General features: G+C 30.3%; 1 protein-coding gene across 2 annotated transcripts in view; it reads left to right on the forward strand.

Annotated features, from left to right (window-relative positions):
- Nucleotides 1-1,083: 1,083 nt before the first annotated feature.
- The window catches only part of LOC123306181 (mitogen-activated protein kinase kinase kinase 15), a 29,520-nt gene continuing 10,440 nt past the window's right edge, over nt 1,084-20,163 (forward strand). Inside the window, exons 1-15 of one of the 2 annotated variants that reach the window (XM_044888081.1) lie at nt 1,084-1,177; nt 1,276-1,511; nt 3,835-4,029; nt 4,855-5,009; nt 5,337-5,612; nt 5,679-5,962; nt 6,425-6,744; nt 6,952-7,305; nt 7,853-8,252; nt 8,326-8,492; nt 8,565-8,660; nt 8,832-8,971; nt 9,039-9,188; nt 9,256-9,532; nt 10,293-10,563. In XM_044888081.1, the coding sequence (XP_044744016.1) occupies nt 1,135-1,177; nt 1,276-1,511; nt 3,835-4,029; nt 4,855-5,009; nt 5,337-5,612; nt 5,679-5,962; nt 6,425-6,744; nt 6,952-7,305; nt 7,853-8,252; nt 8,326-8,492; nt 8,565-8,660; nt 8,832-8,971; nt 9,039-9,188; nt 9,256-9,532; nt 10,293-10,563 (3,364 nt within the window). In that variant the 5' untranslated portion in view covers nt 1,084-1,134. Of the gene's footprint in view, nt 1,178-1,275; nt 1,512-3,834; nt 4,030-4,854; nt 5,010-5,336; nt 5,613-5,678; nt 5,963-6,424; nt 6,745-6,951; nt 7,306-7,852; nt 8,253-8,325; nt 8,493-8,564; nt 8,661-8,831; nt 8,972-9,017; nt 9,189-9,255; nt 9,533-10,292; nt 10,564-20,163 lie in introns of both variants that reach the window. The other variant, XM_044888080.1, reaches the window with a different exon arrangement.

The raw sequence follows: 20,163 nt of genomic DNA on the forward strand, positions 1-20,163 counted from the left end.
AGCTTTTCTTCCAGTTGTCATAAAAAATAATCGCAGCGTATACAGTTGCTTACGAAAAGTTCGAAATCTTTGATGATCTTCAAATGATTACAACTGAAGAGTTAAGCGCAAAAGCAAAAAAATCTTGTTGATTGTTACTCAGAAGATGTAGAATCGGCTCTTAGCAATGAACTGATTCAACTCACCGAACTAGCAAGGCTCAATAAACAGAAATTCGGAAAATCGGGAGCACAATTTCTTGTGCACTTTTTCATATGTTGATTGTGAGCCAACCAGGCTTCCGTAGGCACTCTTAAATATTGAGAAAACACCGAAAAAAATATTGAGAAAAATTCTGGCACAGCAGTTATTAATAAGTTTTATTTCTTTTCGATTTAAAGAAAAAAATTCCCTATTTGAAAACAAATCTTATTTGAACATTTATTTACATTCAAAGATTTGGACCTTTTTAGCTAAAAAAATAAATTTTTATCTTTGCATCAATAATAATCGCATAATAATTAAAAGATAGTTCCAACGAAAATATTTATTTTAATTGTGGTTTATTTATTTATACAAATGAAATGCTAAGTACTGATAAATAAAATTTTACACAGAAAAACGCTTACAAAAGTAAAAATAACTTTTAAAATACTTTTTTAATGTAAAAACATTATATTTTTACATGTAAACAAATGATGAGTCATTTCAAAATAACGCGGTATACTACTTACCAAACAGATGATAGTCACGTGCTGCCATTGTACAGCAAATATACAAACTATTGTATGTCAGAGTAAATTAGCATAATAAATTGTAAATTATTTTTAAATCTATTTTTTTTTTAAATAAATATTATTATCGCCTTTATGTGATTGTGTCGGAGGGTTGATAATTGTCTCAATTGACATTTTATTATCTACTTTTAAATTATTTATTATTTAATAATTAATTGTTATTAACTTTTTGAATAGTGCATTATGTGATTTGTGAAAGATATTATTTTTATTTTATTTTGAAATGTCCATTTAAGGTTAATGTTAGATGAAAATTTGATTCAAATCTGTTTACAATCTTTTTTTTGTATTTAAAATGTAATCTGTATAATTTCATTTAATTTTTTGTTGTTGTATTTTTAATATATAATTTATTAAAATGACATCTTTACAACCTTTAAATGAGTTAGATAACTCTGCAAGTAAGTGCAAACGAAAATTATTCGAAGGATCATCCAGTTAATCCTGAAAAAAGGCGGGATACGGAATTGTTGATTTCTATTTTGTTTTTTGTTTTTAGTAAGCGAATGTCGCAGTATTACAGATAGTGTAGGAAGTCATAGTGATGTTTCAGGAAATTTATTATTGGGAAATGGTCCCGTGCCAGGAGGTCAATGCTTTAAAGGTACATCACGTATGGATGTTGTATGTGTATTGGATATTAGCCATGGAAGTGGTCAAGAAGAACGTAAAAAAGCTCTTGCTGATGTTAAGCAAGCGTGTAGTTTGGTTGAAGCTGAACTTCATCATATTATTGTAAGTTGATATTTAAAAAAAAAAAACTGCGTCTGCTGGCTAACATATTCAACATTAAAGGATGTATTAACAGATTTAATCATGAGCTAACCGTGTCAAAAAATGAATTATTTGAAATCGCGTTATTTAGTATTTGGTACAGAGATATTTTAAAGTCTTTGCTACTGCTATTAACAGGGCCGGATTAACCCTCAACGGGACCCTAGACAACCATCAATTTGGGGGCCCTTTTTTCACGTCCGTTCCCTTCTTTTTTCGATTAAAAAATACAAACTTATATCTTTCATAAAAATTTAATTGTCACAATGTAATATCAATAAAATTACTATCTACATTTTAAACATGTCGTTTTCTACATTTGTTTTCGACAAATTCATCAATTATATCATCAATATCGATTTTGTTCAATAAATCTGACTCAATGCAAAGTATACCTAACATCTCAAGTCGCTCTTGTCGCGTTATAGCTCTTTCAATAGCTTTGATTCTTTTTAATTACGAGATGGATCGTTCGGCAGAACAATTTGTGATCATTAATGTTAAAAAAATCCGAAGAGCTATTTCTGTGTTAGGAAATACATCGGCTAATTGATCTTCCAATAGAATCTTATACAAATGACTATGAGTTTTTTTCAAAATAAAAACAACCAGGAAGTCTTTCAATATTCGGGGGCCCCAGGCAACTGCCTATTCTGCCTACTTCTTAATCCGGCCCTGGCTATTAAACTCGTAATATCAGTATATTTATTATTTTTGTCCTGGGAATTACGAACTAAAGATGATTTGTATCGACTTATGTCATCCGAAAGAGTTGGCAAGACTTTTTAATTTAAAAGGTCGTATCAACCTGAGATTGGGCAGTATTTAATTGATATTAAACAGTTGATTTTAAATAATGAATATTTTTTATACGGCTAGCTCCAGATTTAAAGCATAAAAATCAAATTAAACGCTTGATTTTAATCATTCTTAGTTACTTTACTAATCAAATACAGGCATTACTGGCATGGTCACGCTTTTTTCACAATTTTTCTGGTGACATAATTTTGAATAAAAGTTTATCTGAAAATAATGTATGTCGAATTGTGGCGTAACAACTGAGCGGCAAGTTTATTGCAGCAAAAAAAATCGTTGTGTCTCCGTATTTCAAATAATTTCAATTGTCTTTCGTCTTCCCTGTTCCAACGGTATTTGCACACTGTTATTACGCCACTTCGACAATGGAATGTGTATTTGTTGTCATGGAAATTAGTTTTTGGGATATTATTGTACAGATTATTTTAAATGGATTACGTTTTTGTTCTTCTGAAAATTTGTTATTGATAACTGCATGATTCTGGGTATATAAAAATTGAACTTGATGAACTAAAAAGGTAATCCTTTAATTTATGTAATATTTTCCGAAATTAATCTTTGTTTTTTGTATATTTAAATGTAATAATTTTTAACATAATAAATTATTAACATATTTTTAAATATTTCTAGTTGTATTATTTGCTTTTTGTTTTGGTTATGGCTTATTATAGTAAAATGTGCTAATAATGTACTACTTATCACAATAGCTATCCACATTTAGGTATGTTCCTTGGTTTGTTTCGCGAAAGAATGAGAATGTCGCCATGCTTGCGATTTAGGAGTTTAAATACACCACTGGGATTGTTGATAATTCAAATTACCCCTTGTTATATCCGAAAATTAGCACTTACCCCAGTGATTTTTTCATAACGTTCAATCCTCCACGAAAGCCTGCAAACTTTCTTTCTGCAGACGGAGAATTCCGCTGTTTCTTGAAATTAATTCTCACTTTAAATTACTTGAGATATGTTTGCAAGTCATAATAGTTAGCGGAGTTGCATAAAGAAATCAAGGTAAACTGGAACGGGAGTAAGAAATTTATCTTATTCCACGTATGCCAAGAATTGATTCAAGTGATCGTTATATTGCTTTATAAATAAATATACAGACTTAGACTGCGTTGAGCCGTATTTTCGTCCATTATAATTGAGCAACATAAAACTCTATTTACGCCATGTGATATACTTTGTAAAAAGTCATATGTCCCATACATACATCATTCAATGAACCCTGAAGGTGTATAATTTAAAATTTGTAACATCAAATTTACATATTTTCATTTATTTACTAAAACGATACAATTTTCCACGCTATTCTGTTGCTCGATATAAAGTGGACCTTGAATAGGATTTAACTGGAGAAGTTTTCATTAATTCTTCGTTAATGATCAAATGCATTAAAAATTTCTGTGTATAACTCAAAATCAAAATGTGAGTCTTAAATTACAAAAGAAAAAATTACATTTCAGTTTGAAAAATTGGATTTTGGCGAAACAAATATACTGGAGATATTTTACAATGCAGATTGTGCCATTGTTGATTTATCATTGCAATTGCAACAGAGTTCGTTATTTTATCATTTAGGGGTTCGCGACAGTTTTGGTATGCGACAAAATATTCTGCTTTTTCATGATAGTGATCCAGAAGCAACATTGAGATTAAAGGTGAGTAAATTTAATAAGACCAATAAACTATCTTAAATGTAAGACTCACCGATAGACTGTTGGTTCGAAATGCCAGAAGTCATGAGTTGATTCCCCCTAAAAATATTATAGAACGCGCCAAAATATAAAATTTTTTCTTTATATCAGATATTAATGCCAGAGATGTTAACAATTATTCATGCATATTACATAAATGTCAAATTAAGTAAATATCGTTACTTCCATTAATAGAATTTCATAACCTTAATAGGTCCTTCAAGAGGAAGAGCATCCACTGAATGCTTCCATTTTGAGCTTTCACTTTACTATGTTTCCATGTTAAGTCCTTACCCTTCGTTTCTTCTTGAACAGTTTTTCTCCATGTACATTTATGGCTCTCCCGTCGACGCCGACTTTTTCCCTGGAGGTTTGAGTTCGATAAGTTCATGATTTGTGCGTCCAAGCATGCCCAATCCAGCACCATTTTCATAGTTTATTTTCAAAAACAATGGATCCTCCAAAATATGTACACTTCTTTATATTCGGTATTGAAAACATGGATGCTACAATTTTTTAGACATATTATTAGACAAATTTTAAACAATAAAATGCTTAAAAGTAAAGGTTATATCACGCCACCTCCTCTAGAATAGAACTACCTTGTAAGCAACATTGTTTATAATTTATAATGGATGAACATCACAAGTCCTTCAGATACGTAGTGAAAAAATGTCGATTTTCTATTCAGTAAATCGCCTCTAGAAATGCTTTTCGAAAAAAATTACAATATAATACGTAACGTCATCCAGTTTTAAAATTTTTATAATAAAATTAAATTTATTTTAGCTATCTTGCGGCAGTTACCAATTAGTTCCTTATAAAGTAATGAGTAGTGGAATATGTGTAGGAAGTGATCAACCCGCTTTCAATGAAGGCTCTCCGGAAGTTCGATTATCAACTTTTTTACGAGGTTTATTATTGGACGTGGAAATAGAAACAAAGTAAATTTCTCGATTATATTTTACAGCGGGTGTAATAACATAATGTGGAACCTTGGAAAATTTTTCTCGAAACTTTTTATTCATTTACTTCAGATTTATTTTATGTCTTAATTTTTGACATCGTAAACCGTTATGTGTTTTCATTTTGAGACATGATGCGATCTATTAGCAATAAACTGATCTGGGCGCCAAGCGTGAGACAAAACCATATGTTGGGTAAAAACCAGATCAAAATGGCATCTCTTATTGGGTTTTCCATTATATTATTACGCCAGTTATCTCATGATTTGATTCTTATTCTTAATAAAATTATGTAACCGTTTTTAGAGCTCATATGAAAGAGAAATTTCTCGCAGATTTACGTAAAGCACGCGAAATGCATACAGGTGATGATTTAGCAAAAGCTTTACATAATATGCGAAAACGTTTAGATGATCCAAATGTTTTATCCGGTGATGTTATCTACAATATGTTAATTTCATTTCGAGAAATTCAAGATTACGATGCCATGGTTCAATTAGTCGACGATTTACGTGCAATACCAACGAAAAGTAAAGTGAAATTACCACCAATATCATATTTATATGCATTCGCTTTGAACAGGTGAATAACATTGAATTAAATGTCTCAAAAAAGTATCCAGGATAATAAAAATATAATTTTTCTTAGACGAAATAAGGAAGGAGACCGTGAAAAAGCATTACGAGTTTGTGAACGTGCCTTAGAGAAAAAAGAAAATCATTATCCAGATATGTTATGCCTATGTGGACGAATTTATAAAGATAAATTTGTTGAATCTGGTCACACAGATAAAGAAAGTTTAATGTCGTCAATTCATTGGTATCGTAAAGGATTTGAAATTCAACCTAATGAATTTGCTGGTATTAATTTGGCTACTTTATTGGTAATTGCTGGAAATGAATTCAGTAAATCGGAGGAACTTCAACATATCGGTAAGAAATTATGATTTTTAAGCAGTTGAGGAAAGGGAAATAACTTGAGTAATATTTTTCTACCTACTGTGATTTACCTTCGATTCGATGTGCTGGACAATTTTTTTAATGGGTTTGGAGGTTGAAAAATGAATCCTGATGACTAGTTACCATCTTTACTATACTTCTACTACTAACAATTATTTAGCACATCGAAATGAACAACCATCAAAAAGTTAGTTAATTTAACCGAGGACCATTTTCCATTTAAAATGTGTATTGTCCCTTCATATATATTATAATAATATATGCAATCATTATTACATGCAAAGTATAATAACTGCCGCAACAACAGAAAATGATTATTATAACGACTAAATCCAAACTCGATCAATTCGTTTAATTGTCGGATTATTTCTCTTTTCTTTAGATAATTCGAATTATCTGATGTTCACAGCTTATTAAAAAAATTGTATTTTATAGGAATGGTATTAAATAATTTAATTGGTAAAAAAGGGAGTCTCTCATCATTAACAGAATATTGGGATGTGGCGACATTTTTCGAAATATCTGTTTTAGCAAATGATCACGCTAAAGCAATACAAGCAGCAGAATGTATGTTCAAATTAAAACCACCAAATTGGTATCTAAAATCAACAATTGGCAATATTACATTAATTGATCGATTTCGTAAGAAACCAGAAGGTGTTGAACCAAGCCCAGAAGAACAAATATTTCAATTTTGGTTGGATTTTTTTGTAGAAGCTATTAAGACTGAACCCGGTGATATTATACGTTTTCCAGTAAGTAAAATTTCTATTTTATTTTTTATTTGAAGTAGTATAGCAGTATCGAGGGTCACAGACAAGTCCTTTGTTTAAAAATTTGATCAAAAGATGATAGTTTCCTTAGATAAGGCGGACTGCTTAAGCGCGCTGAATTCAAATTCTCGAAATTCAATACCTCTATAAATAATAAATAATATTACTTTTTTTCTTTGTGAATTTCAGATTTTAGTTTTGGAACCAACAAAAATTTATTTACCCAGTTATGTAAATGTAAATTTAGGTGCTGAAGAGAAATCAATACAAATGTTAAATTTATGCCTAGATTCGATGCGTGGAACATGTCGACAAGTACACGATTGGTTATTTACGGCAAATTTAATTCGTAGCGTTAGTTTATATAAGCGTGATGAACGTTGTTTATTTCTGTACGTACATCAGAATTCGGATGATTTTCAAATGTTTTTTCCCTCAATGCAATGTCGACAACGGTTTTATGATTTAATTATTGAAATGACTGCCGATCAAGAGGGTATGGTTACACATCTTGATTCTGATTTGGAAGCCGATCAAATGAAGGTAAGAAATTGATTTTCCTATTTCAAAAATGACTTCCAACACATTAAAAATAAATAATGGAAAAGAGGGGTAGCATAAATTGGTCTCTAGAACCAAGGGGTGATAGATGAAGCTATATGATTCTGACGAGGTCAGATGCCGCACAGAAAGTCCAAAACTTCTCCGCCAGGGTTGCTCCCTGGATTGATCGATCCAAGGTTTCGTACCCAAACATTCTATACCTGACGCTCTGTTGGTTTCTACAGGTGCAAATACCATGTATGGAGGTTGCATCGTCCTCCCAACATGCCTTGTAAGTGGGATCATCGGAGATCCCCAAGTTACGAATGTGTTAATTTAATCGACAGTATTCTACGAAGTGTCCCACCATCCTTCTCGACTGTGTTCTAGCGAGTTGACTGTAACGAGCACAGTCGAATTACTTAAGTGTGGCTATGTATCAAGATGGGCTGATCAAAGCCACTCCTTGATTTGGGAAATTACAGATCATCTTGACATGGGAATCCAACAAATTTGATCATTTTTTAATTTTATTAATTTTTTTCAGTATGAATACGAGTTAGACGATCAAAATAAACGAATAATCTTAGGCAAAGGCACATACGGCATCGTATACGCTGCCAGAGACCTAAACACACAAGTGCGTATTGCTGTAAAAGAAATACCAGAAAAGAATCTTGGTGATGTGCAACCATTACACGAGGAAATAAAATTACATTCACAATTACGGCATCGTAATATAGTACAATATTTAGGTTCAGCATCTGAAGATAATTTCTTTAAAATATTTATGGAACAAGTACCTGGTGGCAGTTTATCTGCATTGCTACGATCAAAGTGGGGGCCGCTCAAGGAGAACGAATCTACTATTAGCTATTATACAAAACAAATTTTAGAGGGTTTAAAATATTTACACGATCAAAAAATTGTTCATAGAGATATTAAGGGCGAGTAAAATTTTTATTTCTATTTTCAAAGTGAGAATGAGCCCGGAAATCTTATACACATTTTTTTTTGTAGGCGATAATGTTCTTGTTAATACGTACAGTGGCGTTGTTAAAATCTCAGATTTTGGCACATCTAAACGATTGGCTGGTTTATGTCCAAGTGCTGAAACATTTGCTGGCACCTTACAGTACATGGCTCCAGAAGTTATCGATAAAGGACAGCGTGGCTACGGTGCACCAGTAAGTATCTGAAAATGAATTAAACAAAACTGAAAAATGTGTTTTTTTTTTTATTTCTTTTTTTTTTTTTAGGCTGATATTTGGTCATTGGGTTGTACAATTGTTGAAATGGCAACCGGAAAACCACCTTTCATAGAACTTGGATCACCTCAAGCAGCTATGTTCAAAGTAATTATTTTTATAAATTAAATTAGTGGCGTAATAAGTCCTTGAAATCCTTAGAGAAATTATACGATTGGCAACCGGACAGTTTTTGCAATCGTATACGCTTTCCAAGCTACCCACCTAGGCCTGCTGCCCAAAATTCGATTTATAATTTTTTTCATTCCATTTCTTTAGGTTGGTTATTATAAAACACATCCAGAAATACCCGATGAACTTTCAGATCGTGCAAAAAACTTTATACTACGATGTTTTGAACCCGATGCAGATAGACGAGCGACTGCGTCAGAATTATTAGAGGATGTTTTTCTTTCGGAGTAAGTATACAATTTGATGAACAATAAAATTCTATTAAAATTGTAGAAAATCACGTTTACTCAACAGAAAGAAAAGAGTTGGAAAATTAGCAGCTCCAGTTGATATTTTTGCCCGAAGTATATCAGTACCTGCAAATCGAATGAATCGTGACACAAATCAATCGAACAGTGCTGGCAGTACCGACTCAAAGAATACTCCAACTTCACCAGAAATTGAGTAAGTATAAAGAAAACCGTAAGAGTTGTGTCACTGTAATCGTTAATATCATTTAATTATTTTCTAGTCTTGCATCAACACCTTCCATAGACTTAGAGACTGAAACTGAATCTCAACCGATTACTAGACGTAATTCATCAGGTGTTTTACTCTCACCGGAAATTGAAATTGGATCTGCTGGTAGTCAAGTGAAAACGGAAACAGAACAAGATGGATTCTATCTATTAAAGAAAGATTCACAACGGCGTACAACTTTAAGTCGAGTATTAACGCAAGACGAAAAGAAAATATGCCAAATTTGGATGGAGAGTATTAAGAAATTAGGCGATACTGTGTTAACCATGGTAAGTTTTCAAGTTATTTGAAAATCGAGAAATTTTTTTTATCTCCAATTTCGATAAAACTCAGTATATAGAGTAATTTTGACCCAAAAAGTACAAAAATCGAGTGCATTTGATGACTGATCGAATAGTTTTTCAGATACGGACTAAAATCGATCCAAATATTGCGATATCTCTGAAACTCTGCATCCAAACATTAAATTAACCTGATTCTTATACTTTTTGGATCAAAAAAAACCCCATCCAACGAGTTTCATCAAATTCCAAAACAAATTTTTTTTTTGCGTTTTTCTCGATTTTTTAAAGGGGTTACCTCTTAAGAAAATTACAAAAAATCTCCAATTTCGATTAAACTTAGTATATAAGGCAATTTTGACCCACAAATTGCAAAAATCATTTCGGAGTTATTGTCAAAATTTCCATACGAAAAGCGATTTCTTGAATTGATTTTAGTCAATTCCATCGAAAATATTCTTCTAATAGTAAAATGGATTATATTTTCGTGACTTTTGGTTCTTAATTATTTAAAAAAATTTAAAAAAATGAGTTAACCGACTAAGAAAAAACCGGATGCAAGTAAAAATTTCAAATAAATAATAAAGATATTAAGTGCTGAAAACACTATGATCTGATCAGTTAACGTTCTTTCGAGATATCGCCTGAAGTTCTATGAGAAAACACACCAAAAATCAAATTTATTTGATCAAAAATTCTACCTTCTAATGTAAAAAGAATTTCTAACTAGTTATTTTTATATTTCCAGAGCCATTTGGAATCATTAATGCGTGGAATGCGAGATTACATCATTGATCCAAGTAGTGGTGTTCGTTCTATTGAAACAGCATTAAATGGTTTAAAAGATGCACTAGATTGGGATGCAACAGCTATCAATCAACTACATTTAGCTGTGTACGCATTTAAAGAGGCTGTTAATGATGTACTACGGAATCATTCTATAAAACCACATTGGATGTTCGCTTTGGATAATTTAGTGCGGAATGCTGTTCAAGCTGCCATCACTGTTTTATCGCCAGGTTAGTGGCTCAAGTTGATTTTAAATTAATAATTTTAAGACAATACCAATATCAATAAGGCAATATTCTTAAACACACTTGCCTGTAGAAGGTAAAATTAAATTTTGGATAGTTGTTTAGAATAACCGCCCCAAAGAGACTTGTTAAATTAAAAAATTTTCGACCACCTATTAAAAGAAAAATTCAGTATTAAAATTGGAAATTTTTGCAAGAGTTAAATGTATCAAACCATAGTAATTTACAAAATACTGTTAACATGTATGGATGAACTGCCTAATAAAAAATAGCCCACTATGGCCATCATTTATGTGGTTAATTCCGGGACTAGGACTCCACATTCTTGAAACTTATTAGAGCTAGGTTAATTTTGATCACAAATTTGAAAAGTACGACCCAAATTTAGTAGGATTACATACTTGGTTTATCAAAATTTGATAAAATTTGGATGTGATAGAGTAAAATTAAATTTTTTGGATTCTGATGACGTCATAAAGTTAAAAAATTCGATTTTTTTGTTAACACAGGCAAATTTGATCCGATCTTATTGGAATTTTTTTTGAAACCCACTAATTTTAGGTCATTTTTTTCAGCTGTAATGTCAATTTTTTGCTATCTATCACTTATGTGCTTAATTGCGGGACCAGGACTCTAAATACCTGAAACCTATTAGAGCTAGGTTAATTTTGACCACAAATTTGAAAAGTACGACCCAAATTTAGTAGGATTACATACTTGGTTTATCAAAATTGAATAAAATTTGGATGTGATAGAGCAAAATTAAATTTTTTGGATTTTGATGACGTCATAAAGTTAAAAAATTCGATTTTTTTGATAACAGGCAAATTTGATCCGATTTTATTGGAATTTTTTCTGAAACCCACTAATTTTGGGTCATTCTTTTCAGCTGTCAATTTTTCGCTAGCTATCACTTATGTGCTTAGTTCCAGGACCAGGACTCCACATTCTTGAAACCTAATAGAGCTAGGTTAATTTTGATCACAAATTTGAAAAGTATGACCCAAATTTAGTAGGATTGGGGGATATCATGTTGGACCTTGTTCTTCGGGGTTCTTTAATAGCCAATTTAGATAATCAACGTTAGCCAAAAGTTGTCAAAAGCGATATGCACATTCGGCCGCTCCCATGACTTTGATCTACATTACCTCCGAAAAATGTTTTAAACAAAAATTGTTAGTTTTTTTTTAGGATCAACTTTCTAATTTGAAGTGTTATCTATTTATCTATCTATCTCTTACCGTTTAGGATCTAAATTGGCTATTAAAAAAATCCAAATAACTAAGTCCAATCTGATGTCAGAACACAAGATGTCAGAACTGATGCCCAACAACAAACTCTGCAACTTTTGTTTAAGTTATTTTTTGATTGATTAACTACAAAACGATATATTTAAGTGTATAGACTAAATTGGCCCACCCTGTATATAGATTAGTATAAAACACAAATATTTTGTTTACAAACAAAACTGATTAACATATCAAGCATAATATATTAATTTTGCAAACACCTACAAGTGATATTATCTTACCTTTTATGGTTAAATTAATAATTCAATCATCATTAAAATATAAAACAATTCAATGACTTTTCAATGTTTTTATATCTTGCTTGAAAGTATTCTGAATAAATTATAAAATAAATGATCTCACTTTCCGGTTATGTACAAATGCATCATGCTTTACAGTTTTATGTGTAGCAATAAGTATACCTATCTATCTATATATTTCAACAAATTTCCCAAAAAAAACCTACTTAAGACCAATAAAAGCATTCTAAAAATATCGTATTAATCAACATCCCCTCATTTTATAAAATGTTGTTATGAGTTAATTGACTTTATTTAGATTAATTATTGTTCAACTTTTGTTCATATAATATAGTTTCACATTTCCGGTCAAAAATATTTTGTAAATGAAATAATAACTTTATTTAATTAAATAACATAAATTGTTTCTAATTATTAAATATTTAATGTAGAATATTTAATGTTTAATTAGATTTAAGTGGTATCGGGAAAATCCGCTTTTCAAGGGAAATGAGGATATTTGAAATTACTCCGAGCCAATTAATAATTTTTAGTAGATAATTGTTTAGCAAATATTGCTCTAGGTCTTTAGTTAAGGTTGATCGGATATGTTATTCTTAATTGCTAAAACGCAAACATTTTCGATAATGTTGCTCCACTTTCTTCTATAGATTAAAAAGTTTTTACTTTGATGATTATTTCAGATGATAATGGATTTTAAATTCATTCAATTGTCAATTTTGCTTAGAAAGCGAATATCTTGATCCATAAATGTCGTTCGGGAATTTTTTTATTACTTTTTTTCAAGAAAAATAAACAAGCTTTCGAGTGGGGTTAACAAATTTGTTGTAAAATAATTTTTGAAAGTTTGGTACTCTTCTAAACTTTATATAAAATTAAAGGATAACATTTCTCACTTTTTCAAACAGTCGTGCAAAGCGACAAGGAGTGATAAAAATTTTTGAACAATAGATTCCAAAAGTACAAGTTTTCAAATGAGTTATTGAGGTTCCAAATTCGATGATTTTTCGCAGAGATTACAGCTGTTTGAATTTTAGTTTAAATTTTGTGTAAAAATTGTGTTCCTTTAATAATGTTGGTTTATTGGAAAAGAAGTCCCAAACTAGGTCAAACGATACGGTTTTAGACACAAATCTAGAACTAAATTTTGGAGAAGGTCTTGAGCTAAAATTGGTTTTAAGATTTTAGTGGACTACTATATTTTACAAAATTTTTTATTCAGTTTGGGGGGCGGAGGTCATGACCCTAGGGCCCCCATTAGACTGATTTAAATTTTGTTGAAAATTATGCAAAATTGTTAGTCTAAGACTAACCATGTCTGCCATGAATTTTTGAAAATTAGAAAAAAAATGAAAATTTTTACACATTTAACAGCTAAAATGACAGTATTTCCTTTCAAAGAACGAAACAAAAATTACCATTCCGTTAATTTGGTGGAAAAAATGTGCCACACCAAGGCAAAGTTTATTTGCATTCCTTTCTCAATCAGGATCTAAAAAATAATTCTGAATTGCGTGATATCCAAAACAATTTATACTTAATTATGTATTTAAAAAATTTTCAAAAAAAGCAAAGTTTTAAATTCCTATCCTTTATATTTTTCTATGACCCCTATATAACCTTGAAAAACCCACTAATAAAAACTGAACCTTCATAAGTTCAATTTTTTGCATGATTACTCCATTCGTAAAAAATTAAAATATTGTAAACGATGACAACATTTATTAAAATGGCATCGTAATAGTTAATTTTAAAAGCATATATTTTATGGTGATTAGTAATGTCTTATTATTGGACAAAATATGTGTAAGTATAGTGTAATTATAAAAAAATACGAAATATTTTGTTCAAAAACAATGTTTTAACTCTGGTATACATCATTTAAATAATATTATTCTTAGTACAGTAAAAGATGTTACAAATAAAGGAAATTGAGGGTGAAAATTAGGTGTCAAATATCATTAGTAAGACATGAGTTAGTGGTGCAAATGTTTCTACTTGTTAATAAACAATAATTTTTTAATTCAATGGAACGGTTAATGTTAAAGTTGACTTACAAAATTAATAAATAGGCAACTTGAATTACGTTTACGTTAAACATGTATAATAGTTTTCGATTATTTGACAAACACTTAGCATTTACGTCATACAAATTGCCTATTTACTAATTTTTTAGGTGAACTTTAACATTGATTGTATCATTGAATTAAAAATTTATTGTTTATTAACAAATATGCACATTTGCATTCCATGAGGTTTTAGCGAGGGGTTTCTTTCATTTCCCTTTATTAGTAATATCTTTTACTGTACTATATTAATATTATTATTTTGTAAATTAAAATATAAGAGCGAATATTATGTTTAATATTCATTAATTAATTAGATACAGTAATTAATATAATTATCAGGTCATTCACAGATAAATATTTATTAATATGGGCAAATATTATTTAAATGACTAATAAATAAGTGCAATTTATATAAAATATAAAAAAAAACCCCTGAGGTAAGCCGATGAAATATTTATTTACGATACTAGTGGGATAACAGCATTATTAAAGTACGTCTGCGAAATTTTCACAACGAGTGCGTACCATGCGTTGGACAATCGCAGAGGTATTTTAATAATGCTTAACTTTAATAATATTACATGTGTATCGTACAAAACTTTATATACGCCTCTAAAATGTGAAAATTTGGAGTGTTGTAATGAATTAGCGTTTTTCCTCTGAAGATTAAAAAGAGATCCGCTAGATGGCAGCACTGGAGGGGGGGGGGGGTATATATAAGCTTATGACGTTTCCGATTAAATCAACATATTTAATGTTGATTTAGTGTTGAAGAGAAAAGCTTTTAAATATATACCCCCCCCCCTAGTGCTGCCTTCAAATCTTCAGAGGAAAAAAGCTAATTCATTACGATATAAGTATTGTAGTGAATTCATTACCACACTAGGGCGGTAATATATTATTTTTCCCACGTATACTGAGTGAGAAAAGTACTTCTTATCTCACGGAAGTAGATAAATATTTTTATGTTTTCATGCATAATGATTAATGTACTATTAATATAAGATATTGAGGAGTCAAGTGGGATAAGGGCGTTAATGTCCTATTTACCTACAATAAAAATTTCATTACTATATGACTAAAATTAAGGGTTCTGGTGGTGTTAACTTACCTTTAGAGAATCATAAAGCTGATTCATTGTTTAGTTTCGACTGAATATATACGTATACGCCGCTGATGGTATGTATTTCTCATTCACATTACGTGTTCAAGAAGATGATCTCATCGTTATAATACGTCTTTTTTGCATTGAAATCTTGTTGACATGCAATAAATTTTTCTATACTTTATTTATTACTTATATAAATGTGAAAATCATTGCATACGACATACAGATGTTTTATTGGGTTGTCCTTTTAACTTAATTACAAGCGGATGCCTTAACGTGACTCGACGCGGGCGGCGCTTCAATAGATAGAGCAGAGTATCATGCTCTTTTAAAAAATCTGTCTATCTATCTGATTTACTTTTTATACCATGTATATATGAAATATATCAAGGTACACTAATTTTAGTCCCAAGTTTGTAACGCTTAAAAATATTAATGCTGCGAACAAAATTTTGGTATAATTGTTCAAAAAATCACCTAATTAGTCCATTTCTGGTTGTCTGTCTGTCCGTCTGTCACACTAAAATTTTTATAGCGTACTTAAGACGTAAAAAGTGAGGTCGAGTTTGTAAATAAGCAACATAGGTCAATTGGTCAAGTTAAATATAAAAAATGTATCTTATAGAAAAATAAACAACTTTTGTTTGAAACATTTCTTCGTAAACATCATTGAAAATGAATAAAAACTCTAAATAAATATAATTTGTATGTTTAGTATAGAAATTTAAATATTTTCACCATCTCATTGCTATGTATTGGTACCATTTAGGAAACATCGTACAATTTAAAAAAAATCAAGATAACTTTGATAGTAAATTAAAAATATTGAATTAAATTGATCTTATCAAATAATAAAATAATCGTAATTTTATAAAAATATTGAAACGTTTAGAAAAATATAAATATAGTATTCCTAACAGGTGTTATGATCGCAAATCTCGAAATAGTTTGTATCGTTTGATAAAACAATAAAATAATCAAAAACCTTAAATATTATCGCTGTAAATGGAAAATATAGCAACAATAATATTTCCTATTTTGGAAATTATAACACATATTAATTATAATTCTATTATATTTTGGAAATTATAGATTAATTGGAACCAATTAATTAATTCCAAGCTCTTTTGGAATTTTTATCAATTAAATTAAACAATGTAATTAATTTTGTTGTTAAGTATTATGAAAATATTAATTATACATACAAGTCATAAATTTGGTATGCAAATAATTTAATAATAAAGCATAACAGGTTGGCTGATAAGTCCCCGGTCTGACACATAAATGGCGTCGCTAGTATTAAATGCATATTATTTTTATATAGTACCAACCTTCAAATGATTCGTGTCAAAATTTGACGTCTGTAAGTCAATTAGTTTGTGAGATAGAGCGTCTTTTGTGAAGCAACTTTTGTTATTGTGAAAAAAATGGAAAAAATGGAATTTCGTGTTTTGATAAAATACTGTTTTCTGAAGGGAAAAAATACAGAGTCCGGAAACTCATTATCAAGCCAAGTTTTTGCTTCCACTGTATTTTTTCCCTTCAGAAAACAGTATTTTATCAAAACACGAAATTCCTTTTTTTCCATTTTTTTCACAATAACAAAAGTTGCTTCACAAAAGACGCTCTATCTCACAAACTAATTGACTTACAGACGTCAAATTTTGACACGAATCATTTGAAGGTTGGTACTATATAAAAATAATATGCATTTAATACTAGCGACGCCATTTATGTGTCAGACCGGGGACTTATCAGCCAACCTATTATTAAGCGTCTTCGTAATACTCTTAAATATTTTAATTAAGCCGTGTTTGGATGATTATAACAACACATTTTGATACGAAATAGTTTAAGGATTAAACTAAACATGTGCCAATTGTGTGGGTGTTTTGGAAAAATAAAATTAATTTCCCCAACACTTTATTAAAACTGAATTTTAAATAGATGTTGTTTGAGAGTATTCCTCTAAAACAACTCCTTTTTTTAGAGGAATTTTTCACTGTGAGTCAATTGGAAATGGTAATAATAGCCGCGAATCATGTCACATTGCAAAACATAGGTTTTCACAATAATTATTGATTTCAAAAATAAACCTATTCAATACTTTCTACATTTTTTAGTAAATATACTTCGAAAATTAAATTTTACTTACAATTATACTAAAAATTTCTGGTAATAAGTACCGAATAGCACACACACGTGTAAATGATTGAATAACTAATCGCTACTACTGAACTTGATAATAAAAACATTTTAAAGTTTTAGAATATTATTGTTATCATAGAGTTTGTATACCCAGGTATTAATTTAATAAAAAATCAAAAAAAAAAAATCATAATAATTTTAACGATAAAATCTAATATTAAATAAAGGTATAGAAATTGTATTTATTTACCACCTTTCTTATCTTATTGTTATTAATTTTTATTTTTTCTATAAATAATTATGATATAAATTTGACTTTTACTGTAGTTTTATGAACAATTAAAATGAATGATTTAAGGTGATTCGACTTGTTACATACCGTAATTACTTTCGATTAAATGTAATAATGACATATTTTTATGTAGCATTTCCTCCGAAAGTCGATTAAATGATAATATCTGGATGACCGAGCTTTGCTCGGTTATTCGCCAATAGATGTCAGCAAGAGTCATATTTTTCACTTTAGACTACTCAAACGCCTCCTTTTTGTTATGTTATAATTTTCATTGTATTTCATTAACTACGTTATACACCAATAGATGTCTGATGAATTTTTTTCACTTTAGACTACTCAAACGCCTCCTTTTTGTTATGTTATAATTTGCATTGTACTTCATTAACTACGTTATACACCAATAGATGTCTGATGAATTTTTCATGAAAAGACGGATAAATGAAACCTAGCTAGATCGACTTATCGCCCCAAAAAACCCCTACATACTCATTTTCATGAAAATCGTTGGAGCCATTTCCAAGATCGTTGATATATATATATATATATATATATAATATGTATACAAGAATTGCTCGTTTAAATATATAAGATATTGCATATTGCAATAATTCTGACAAAATGCATATTAATTTAGGTTTTTTTTATCTGATTAATTCGATTTAGCTTTTGATTAAATAATTGTTGCCAACAATTAATAAAATAAAATAATCGTTTTAAACTTTTAAATGATGTTTAGAATGATTTTTTAATCAACTATCATATATTATATAATATCCATCATTTACAGAATGTTACAGAAATAATGTTTAAAATGATAAACTGGATTTAAAGCTTCGCTGAACATTTTGATACAATATAGCATTTCATCTCTGTAATGTAAATGATTATAGACATGAAACCCAATCATCGGAATAGTGGAATCCTGCAAGTTCCACTGTTCCGATTTATTGTTTTGATCGCCCCCTCCCGGACCATATCATTATACGCATGGGTGAAAGAATCGGAGATCTATCTAGTGAGGGGGTTTATGCACCTAAAATAAAATAATCGATTCCTCTTGGTCAATATGCGACGGTTTTTCAATCAGAAATCTTCGCTTGACTAGATTTTCACATATGAGCATCTTTTCTTCGAGCCCTTGATGTCGCTATTCGGGTCCTTGAGGCATCAAGCTACGAGGAGCTGAATCGCCTGGCACGGAATAAGACAGTCAGACTGATGTGGGTACCGGGCCAATCTGGCGTTAAAGGGAATGAAGCAGCGGACTCGTTGGTACGAGAAGGGCAGTCTCAAATACCCTTTTCATCTGAGCCTGTTATTATTCCCATAGCAAGATGTTCCTTGAATCCAGCAATTCCGGTGGAGAAGCTGTGTGCTTTCTATGTGGCGTCTAATCTCGGCGGCTAGGTTTTTTCAGGAGGGCATAGAAGACCCCTTGGTCTAGGTCTAGGGACCCATTTGCGACACTAGATCTAGGAACGCCTCGAGAATATGAATAAACGAAAGTGGTTCCTTGCACTGGCTGTCATATGGTTGATAGGAGACTTTTTTTAGAAGCTTTAATGATACTTTATTTCTGTTACACACTGTAAATTTGTGACATCATCTCACATATTTGATATAACGTGTAACAGAAAATGACTAGATGAATTTATCATTATAATTAAGCATAACAGGTTGATAATATATGTTATTACTTTAACACCCTATATAAATATAATTATTATTTATTTTAAATAGTAAACTTATGGAATAATAAAATGAAATGTAAATATAAGATAAGAATTAATAATTATTAATATAAAATAAAATGATGGTGTGCTCAGAGTGCTGTATGCTTTATGCTTTATGCTTGCTGGTGGTGTATGTTTGACTATTCGTTTACTTTCTTTGTCATTATATATTATTATATTTATGTGTATTTTAGGTAGAATGATGTCACTGTTAATAATGTCCAATGATCTCATTTTTTGATGTTTATTATGTTTTTTTTTTTTTTAATTTCTTATGTATTTGTACAGTGTAATTCATCGAAGATGAGTACAGCTGTAGGTAGTGTACAAGAAGATTAATTCAAAACGTCTGACCAATTCAATTTGGTTGAATGTTATACTACCAATCCGTGCTAACTCAACCCAACTTAACATGAATTGAATAGTTCGAATTAGTTTATTTGGTAGCTTGGTTTTTATTCGTTTAAAATTTCATTGCTTTATAAGTTTATAAATTATGATCAACGGGTAATTCGAAAGATTTTATGTGCAGAACAACCCCTTCTAACTACTACGCTTCAATGAATTATTTAAAAAGATTTATCTCTCTTGAATATTTGTTTTTTGATGTAAAACTTCTTTAGAGTAAACTGGAGAATATATGATCAGAATGTTACGAAATTGTGTGATCGTTACGAAAAGTG

Source organism: Chrysoperla carnea, chromosome 1 (genome assembly GCF_905475395.1).
Source record: "Chrysoperla carnea chromosome 1, inChrCarn1.1, whole genome shotgun sequence".
In the NCBI taxonomy this organism is placed as follows: domain Eukaryota; kingdom Metazoa; phylum Arthropoda; class Insecta; order Neuroptera; family Chrysopidae; genus Chrysoperla; species Chrysoperla carnea.